General features: G+C 39.9%; 1 protein-coding gene across 1 annotated transcript; it reads left to right on the top strand.

The window, feature by feature from the left end:
• Positions 1-7,092: 7,092 nt before the first annotated feature.
• LOC111865848 lies at positions 7,093-7,536 on the top strand. The gene has a single exon (XM_023854205.1). It carries the CDS (start codon positions 7,093-7,095, stop codon positions 7,534-7,536), a length of 444 nt encoding a protein of 147 aa, XP_023709973.1.
• Positions 7,537-9,771: the final 2,235 nt, after the last annotated feature.

Genomic DNA, 9,771 nt, shown 5'->3' with positions numbered 1-9,771 from the left:
ACCTAATTTCACTCCATTCTAGGAATAAAAATAAGATTCACTTAGCCATAAAACTTTTCCAAATTATAAAACACTCCGTCCAATGTGATCTGTAAGATTTTACTACATAAAAACTTAACACCCTACTTGTCCCTTTTAAACATAGGTTGGCGTACTTTGGTATGATGTTTTTGTTTTGACAGGTTCGATTGAACCATATATGCGCGTTGGTTCTTAGTAGTTTCCTTTTCGTATTGATGTATTGATTTACCAGTTTAGCTTGACTAGCTTCGATGAGTTTGATTTGTTTCATTCTGGTCCGTCACAATAACAGAACGAATAACGGACCAGAATGAAACAAATCAAACTCATAAAACTTTTCATTTGCTTTCAAATTCGGTTATGTTATTATGAGCTTAGGTTCCTCGAGCAATGGGCTCGGATGAGAACAGACGGAGATGTTTTCATTGCGCATTTTCTAGAGCTCGCAAATAATTTGTTTTTCAAACGACCGGACATTCTTAGGTAGAAGAATATAAAAATAAATAACCAGGATCTGGCAAAGAATGCTTGTCAACAAACTGCACACAGTTCTGCACGGTACAACGAGGAAGTAAAATAAAATCATGTACGTCATATGCAGACTTCTGCAAGTCACTGACATATTTTGACGAGTGAAGCACGTCAGCAAATGGAAGGCGAGATAAGCAACCTCTTGGAGGGCAGATGTAAAACAAATTTCGACGTTGTGTGATAATCCTCAATTATTTAAAATTAAATAAATTAATTCCTACTGGTTACAAAGCTGGGACACCAGCTACAATGAGTAATATTCTTCTTGGGTTTCCCCAGTCTCTCCAAATAATTTCCTTGAGAATACCTCGATTAAACTACAAACGATTGCTGCCAAATGTTTCCAAATTCACCAATAGCACTACCATATTCTTACATTAATTTCATTGCAAGAATGCCAGTGACATTTAATGTGAACGGATACGAGGAAGAATAAATAAAAAATTGTGTCAAAATTATTTTGGTTTATACGCATAAAGTTCTGTTAAACACACGCTTTTTGTAATCAGACCGGATCATACCAATCTAACTACATTTTATCTATTTTAAATTGTTATATAGCTTTAAATTTTAAGGAACACTCAGTCTGTATATATTTTCACTCTTTTAGGGTGACTATAGACGGGGTTTGGTTTCGTAATCGGATTTATTGAGCACTTACAGAACGTAACTACAAATAATACAATAATTTTAATGAGCTACACAGTCCAACAGGCATTAAAGTCCTCTCAGTCTTCCCTAGTGGTTGCTTGGTAACGGCTTCCAACGGCGGACATTCGTATTATTCCGGGGTCGCGAACTGTCCCTAGTCTCAGCTATACCATCTCTCTACTAAAACCACTGAAACTGTCTTCACTTCACTAACTGTCCTGCTTATAACATCCCGGCATGGACCGCACAGAAAACATCATTTCTCTTGCTGTTTCGAATTTTCATCGTAAAAACATGCTTGCTTGCGAAGCCGTTACTCAGTAACAGATGTTGTATAACCTCTTATTTCGTGATCGTTGCCTAGCTACGAGTCTTACATGCCACAATATGTTTCACCAAAAATCTAAATATGTCATGATGTGGTGATGAACTAGTGCGTACTTACTTACTTACTTACTTACTTACTTACTCGTGGAGCTGAACCCTTCTTGAGAAGCCGCCAATTCTACAGCTGCTCAAGAAATTCCCAACATTCTATGGAACCCGAAGGTTCATTACCGTGTTCACAAGAGCCATCCACTCGTCCCTATCCTGAGCCTGATCAATTCAATCTATATCATCCCATTCTATCTCTCTAAGATCCATTTTAATATTGTACACCCACCTATGTCTTGGTCTTCCCAGTGGTCTCTTTTCTTCTGGCTTTCCCACCAATATCCCATATGCATTAATCGTCTCCCCATTCTTGCTACATGCCCTGCCCACCTCATCCTCCTTGACTTGATCACTCTAATAATACTTGGNAATATTGATGTATGCGTTCGAAACGTAAGTGAGAAGGAAATGTGAAACAATTATAGGTTTCTTTATTACACGTTTGTGAGACTATTCGTAATGTACAGTATATATATATATATATATATATATATATATCTTACTGTACTAACCTTCAACGACATATTTTTTATATTAACAGCCGTGAAATAAAGAAAAATGTCCAATCAAACTTCCAAGAAATTGGGCCAATATGGGATCATTTTATCTGTATGTTCTTTCCACTCTCTGATTTAATATTATCTATGTCTTCCGTGGGGCCCAGCTTTCGTCTTCAGAGAGATGCACAGGTCGACGGGAGAACATTTCATTATAATTAGACCAAGCGAAAGTAGATACCGCCTCGTTCTGCTTCAAGACGAAGACAGCCAGCTGCAGAAATGCTGGGTACAATTTTTGTCCAGACAATGGACTTTGTCCAAATAAATTTCTCGCGTTAGTACAGCATTTGCACAAACTCTTAGAACTACAAGTACTAAGGTGACTGAAGGATTGAAGTAAAAAAGTAAAGGTATCCTTGTAACAGGCCCTGGAGGCCCATAGGGTTGTGAGACGTCGAGGTTCCCACATTTTCTAGACAATCGGCTCATAGATGGCGGTGATGTCAACCTTACGCGCCGGCCGCCCTTCACTCCCCAGGAAGATTCCTGGTACTCATTTCTGTTAGAGGCTGAGTCGAACCCAGGGCCATAGTGCGGCTGGAAAAATTAGGTTAATTGAAAAATGCTCTTTTTTCCCTTCCTCCCCCGAGACAAATCGTGCTTCACCTCCCCCGTGATTTTTCGTTTTCACCTTCTCTTCTGCTATACTTTCACATCTCTCTCTGTACCGTGCTTCTAGGTGTTAAAACGAGGAATATATATATCTAAGGACGAATGCCATAAACACCGCAGAACCAACTGTTTCATCCATGGTGGGCAAACCATGCAGACAAACTTCAGGCGCTGCACTGTGTCAACTGTCATACCAGGCTGTATACAAGAGGACAGGGTTTTGATTTCGTGTGTCTGCTTTGCATATACCGCATCACAGGTCCTATGCATAAGCCCTCAAAGACGAGACACAAACATCTCACAGGTCCTATGAATAAGCCCGCAAAAGACGAGACTCAAACATCTCACAGGTTCTATGAATAAGCCCGCAAAAGACGAGACTCAAACATTTCACAGGTCCTATGAATAAGCCCGCAAAAGACGAGACTCAAACATCTCACAGGTTCTATGCATAAGCCCGCAAAGACGAGACACAAACATCTCACAGGTCCTATGCATAAGCCCGCAAAGAGGAGACACAAACATCTCACAGGTTCTATGCATAAGCCCGCAAAAGACGAGACACAAACATCTCACAGGTCCTATGCATAAGCCCGCAAAAGACGAGACACAAATATCTCACAGGTCCTATGCATAAGCCCGCAAAAGACGAGACTCAAACATCTCATAGGTCCTAGGCATAAGCCCGCAAAAGACGAGACACAAACATCGTGTATGAGAAAGCGGAAACACCTGTTTGATAAATCACTGTATTTTGGGATATGACACCGTGTACGTTTTATTTCATAATTCTTAAGCTAGTTATTTTATGAGGCCATGTCATAGCTCAGGTGGTCAGTCCCCAGCTTCGCACCGCGGCGGTCTGGGTACGAGCTCAAGTCATATCATGTGGGATTTGCGATAGACAAAGTTATACTGGGGCAGGTTTTCTCAGAGTATTTCGGCTTCCCCTGCTAATTCTCATTCCACCGACTGCGCCACACTCATCGTCATCATCATCCGGGGCTGGTACAATAGGCCAATTAGTGGCCAAAGTACCAAGTGAACTCAGCCTCACCCACCCCAAAAAACTAAAAAAATAACTAGTCATTTCATGGTCATATCAGTATCAAGATTATGCAATGTCGATAGAAGGATAATTCATTAATGTAGAGTGGTTGTTAGGACCGCCTCTGTGGTCTAGTGGTCAGAGTTCCTGGCTACAGATCCAGAGGCCCGGGTTCGATGCCCGGAGCTACCGGATTTTCTGAGAAGTAGTGGGTCTGGAACGGGGTTCACTCAGCCTCCTGAGGATAATTGAGGAGCTATTTCAAGGAAATAGCGACTCCGGTCTAGAAAACAGAGATTAACGGCCGTGGGGATTTGTTACGCTGACCATGCGACACCCTCTTTCCGCTAAAGTTGGAACTAACTTCGCCGACAAACGGCGGTTGCTCGGTTAGTATAGTTCGTTTGCGGACTATAGGCCACGGAGTGGTTGTTGGGATAGGAATCTGTAGGAGACAGTACTAGAAGACAAGCCGCTCCAATACCTATTTGTTAACCAAAAATCCCATATGTTTATCAATGTTTCGGATAACGTGATGCCGTCTTCTTCAGGGAAAAATAGTGAAGATTCTGTATGCATGCCTATATGACACAAAATGAGTGAATTAGAGTTAATTCGAACGTATGTTAGCATTTGAACTCCCGAAGAGACACAAAAATTCGAATTAATTAATTAATTAATATAATAATTTGTTATCTATGTAGTATAATGCACATAAATCACAATGTCCTAAATGTCTTATGTTTTGGTATTATTCGAGGGATTTTATTTTGGAATTAGTTGCTCTGCTGCTGGTTTGACGCAGGATTACTGGACACGTTTGTGGATTCTGAAAGGTGTTACACTCTGGCAAAGCCTCACATATGTAATAATAGCCGTGTCAGTGCAAAGGAATGACACAGCCTTTCCACGCAGCGAAAAGTTTATTTTTGAGAGAACCAATGCAGTGAGTGTAAATTGAATCATCCCATTGCATGAAGCTTCCTTCTGTATTGTCAACATGTTTTCGCAGTAAAAACAACGGATTATTCATATTTCGTCTAGAACGTATGAAATTTTCCTAACGCATCCAAATGTATGACCTTGTTTGTCTTGGATATTTATGTCCTTTTCATGGAGTGCACAAAATTAATAAATTCGAGATTGTCGTGACTGTCCATCTACCTACACACCACTCGGAAATACAAATAATGCAGTGTTATCGCTCATCTACATATTTTACAGTTCACAGTTACACATACACTTGACTAGCCGTATCCTGGCAACGGGTTTTAACACAGTAATTATACCAGTCTCTCTGTAACTGCAGTACACATGAAGTCTTCTCTGTATAGTCTAATTCCATTTTGATATCTCTTCTCAATCATCTCAGATTTCCTTCTCAAGAGACTCTCTCGGTTCCACATCAGCCAAGTCCAAGTCACATTGCGACTGACGGTCAGTCAGTCAGTAAGTCTTGGTGTCGAGCCCAATCTGGGGCTGATCAGATATTTATTACCTTTAACAGTTACGGTCTTGTTTTTGTGGGGCGCCCTTTCCGACGAGACGACGGGTCTGCCTTTTGTATGTGCTGCTGGCCCTTGCGAGTGCAGTCTTTGTAGGGTCTGAGCCCCTTGGGACTCGAAACCATATTTTACTGTCTCAGATTTGAGACTTCCCTTTTCGTCGCCTCTTACAACTCGCAGGGTCACGGTGGAGGTATTCGACCACGCCTCCACCTCTTATACTAGTCAAAGTCAAAGTCACATTGCGACTGATGGTTAGTCAGTCAGTAAGTCTTGGTGTCAAGCCCCATCTGGGGCTCATGAGCAGATATTTATTACTGTTTGACAGTTACGGTCTTGATTTTGTGTGGCGCCCTCTCTGACGAGAGGACGGGTCTGTCTTCTGTATATGCTGCCGGTCCTTGCCACCGCAGTCTCTCTCGGCTCCGAGTCCCTTGGGACTCGTGACCATATTTTACTGTCTAAGAATTGAGACTTCTCTTTTCGTCGCCTCTTACGACTCGCAGGTTCACGGTGGAGGTATTCGACCCCACCTCCATCTCTTATACTATGAACTCGGATTATCGTTATATAGCCTCGGGTCTGATCCAACAGAAGCAGCGTTACAGAGGTGCGTTTAGCTCGCCGTTTCGTAGAAACGGCAGTTCTATTGTTGCGTGCGTGTTTATTTCAGCAGGGACCTGTTTAACGGGTTGTTGCCTAGAAATGAACTCCTACTTTGGCTCAACTATTTTCCAACAGTGACATCAACAACAACAATGCAATCCTTTTATATAAGTGCTTGCAAGCGGCAGGTGGCCTATAACAGGCAGACACTGAAATTATACGTAACAAAAGCTGAATTAAGTCTAGAACTAGAATAGACTGGAATTGAATCCTCCTCAATAAAATAATAAAGGTAACAGGATATGACGTAACTCAGTGGGATTAAGCGAAGGAAAATGTACACTGAAAGAGATGCTATGTTCATTGAAAACGTCCAGAGATTTGCTGATGTTGTTTGCTGTGACGCACCTTGTTGAAGGGTTAAGTCTTGAGACATAAACAAATAGAAATAATTCAATTCGTGTTTATTTTCGTGCAAACTTAACAGCACATTATCTTACAAGATAGAACCCTCATTTATAAAATTCTTTAGGTAAAACTGGACAAAAATAGTGGAAAAATTTCACGTAAACCTACACGCAATATTTCGCTTGTTTTGAGCATAACTCGTTACATAATTTTCATAGCAGAGACTGTCACAAACAAAAAATTGTGAATTAGTATTGTAACATGAAGCATAAAGACCGGAATCGTGGAGCGAGATAAGACGTACATTGCTACGCAACGGTTCGGTAAACACGTTTCAACGTAGGCAATAACCGTGACAACGCCGTTGCTAAGGTAACGTGGCGAAGCAAACACATTCGCCTGGAAACAGCATACGACAATGAACAGTGTTTTCTGCGGATGCATTCGACTCTATATAATAATTGACACTTCAGTCGAAAAATAACTTTGACACTGACAGTTCATTTGATAGTCTAAAGCCAGCCTGTGAAGAGAAGACTTAGCATATGATTTAAAGTTAGAGTGAGACTGGTATAATTACTCTGTTGAAACCGTTATCAGGTTACGACTAATTAAGACTGAGAACCTTAGTGTGTGGGCGTAACTCAGTGTCTCAGAAGAGGCTAGACGCAATTTCTATCAGCAAGAACTCCCTAGTCGAGAGACAAGCAGAACCATGGCCGATGTCACCAATGAGGAACCCACCGAAATGAGGTATCAAGAGAAACTTAATGGTGATCTATCATATGAGCTAATCCTGGCAGTGCCTGTGACTGTGACTCCTCCCAAACGACCTTCGCCTCGCAAAAATGTTTCAGCGGAAAACCTCATGGAGAAAATGAAAGCAGCTGAAAAGAGAAGATTATCATTAAAAGCAAAAAGATTGGCTGTTGTGGCTACCGAGATATCAAAGATTGAGGAGGCATCAAAGAGGAAGAAGGAGCTAATAAATAATTTCATTTCAAAAACACAAGAAGACCTAGAACGAAAAATGAAAACGGCAATTGCGAATCGAGAAATGTTTGAAAATGACTTAAAGTCTAGAGTAAGGGAGGATTTGGAGAAGATAAAACGGTTTATAGGGAGCCTAGAGAATGAAGCGACAGATGCAGTGGAGTAGAGGCTAAATGAGAAGAGAACATGAGGAGCAGGTGCTAACAAGACGTGAATATCTCAAGCAGCTCAAGACTTGAGAAGCTGAGATGGTGCGACAGAATAAGGTGATCCTATCCAGTGAAAATGATGAGCAACAGACAGATTCTTCTGATTAGTTGGAAATTCAGTCATGGACTTACTTTAATTTGCCCGGGTCCCGGTTGCTTTTCGTGAAATTAAAATTTTAAGAAACAGCGATGGAAATTTGATGAACACATCTTCTCATTTACTTTCAATTGTTAATATTGTGTTGTTCTCTCAGTGTTTTCAAGTTTTCATTCTTTTTGTGTGTTTATATGTATGTGATTTTTGGGAACCATGAATAGGCAATATATATGTGTGTGTGTGTGTGTGTGTATAATTGGCTTCATGCAGACAACTGACTTTACCCTAGTTTCCTTTATATAGAATTACATGTGGCAGCTCCACACGTCAAAATAACAGTGGAATAAAATTTCTGGTTGTGCAGTTTAAAAGAAATCACTGTCTTTTTCACATTCTAGTATATTGTATATCCAAAAGGGTCATTATGGTCAGATGATGTCAGAGTATTGTCATGTAATGCTTTGTTTTGTGATTTGGTTACTTAATATTGTTGTGTCTGGTTATTGATGCAGTTCTGTTGTGCATATTTTTATATCACAGTGCTTCTTATTTTGTATATGATGGTGAAATAAAGTCATGCATCAAGAAAGACGATTTTGTATTGTTAAAGTACCGAGCTGAAAATTATTATATTGTAGCATCCTGTTGCACTATTCTCTTAGTGTCATCATCAGGTGTTAAAGTTATTCATTCAAAAACAAGACACACAGCACAACACAACCCACCAACTCAAACACACATGCACATCTAGGGAATTTTTTATTAACAACATAAGCAACAACAGAAGACAGCACTTTCCTCACCCAATAATTTTAACGCCTGATGACAGCCATATTTGTCAAAACGTATAGTGACAAATTTTTTACATTTTGAAAAGTGAACAACTTGAAATAAAAATTATATGGAACATAGTAGTGTTGCAACTGAGACCATGAAAATCTAGTCGACAGTAAGGGAAAGTATGTAAGCTCGCTTCTGTGATGGATTTATGCAAAGCAACTATTAATTAGCCAGAACTTTAATTTTGCTGATACTTTTTTGGCCTAGCAACAGTTTACTTTAGTGGTTACATTCAACCTGATTTTTTTTTGAGGTAAGCAAATTGTGGAAATGTTACACTGACTTTCCGATAACACTTGCCAAAGATTTTATAAATGCACAGAGACGTCTTTCTCATCTTATGCACTGTGCATAAACGATCAATAATCCCAACAATCCAAACTTAATGCCGTCTATAGTCACACCCTTAAGTACGTAACATATATTTTACATATTTTTCACAGCAGAAACTTTTTCGAACAAAAGTTGAGTATGAAACACTTACTATAATGAATATATATATATTAATATTTCTTTTTCCCTGAAGTATTGCGATTTTAGACTGTTCCGAACATTTGATATAATTTCCGAATAATCAACAATGGTTTTCCGCACATATTCGCATATTATCAAACTGTTTAACGGCCGTGGGGATCCGCTGGGCTGACCACGCAACACTCTCTATCCGCTAAAGTTTGCATTAACTTCGCCGACAAGCTGCGGTGGCTCGGTCGCTATAGTTCACATGCGGACTACAACCCACTGAGTTCGTTTTGTTTTATATTGTCAGTAACTATCAAACTAAGGTTCGTCCCATGCGTATATAAGTGTGTACTTAATTAAAACATCATTTCGCATAAGAAAATAAATACTTCTGAGCTTATTTAATAAATAATAAAAATATTTGAGTACACTTGGTTGTCGACTTACGACCGACTTCCGTTCTGACTGACAGGTAGTAAGTCGATCTGGTCGTATGTCGACCATATATTTATTAACAGTATTTTTAACCTATCTAATCTTTTTATTATCTTTATCCTGATTTATTATTAATTTATTTATTTATCTTTTTTTTTGTGATCGTAAGTGCGGCCGGTCATAAGTCGCATAGGTCGTAATTCGACGACCAAGTGTATATATGTTAGCACGTCACACATACGGGTAATTCATTCTAGACTAGGCTATGGGATTGACGACACAGGAATCTGGGTTCTATTCCTGGCAGGGAATTCTCTACATTTTAAGAGAGCAGGACGGCCCTGGGGCCCACCTAATG

This window comes from Cryptotermes secundus, unplaced genomic scaffold (genome assembly GCF_002891405.2).
Source record: "Cryptotermes secundus unplaced genomic scaffold, Csec_1.0 scaffold1385, whole genome shotgun sequence".
In the NCBI taxonomy this organism is placed as follows: domain Eukaryota; kingdom Metazoa; phylum Arthropoda; class Insecta; order Blattodea; family Kalotermitidae; genus Cryptotermes; species Cryptotermes secundus.
This window is presented reverse-complemented; position numbering and strand designations above follow the sequence as displayed.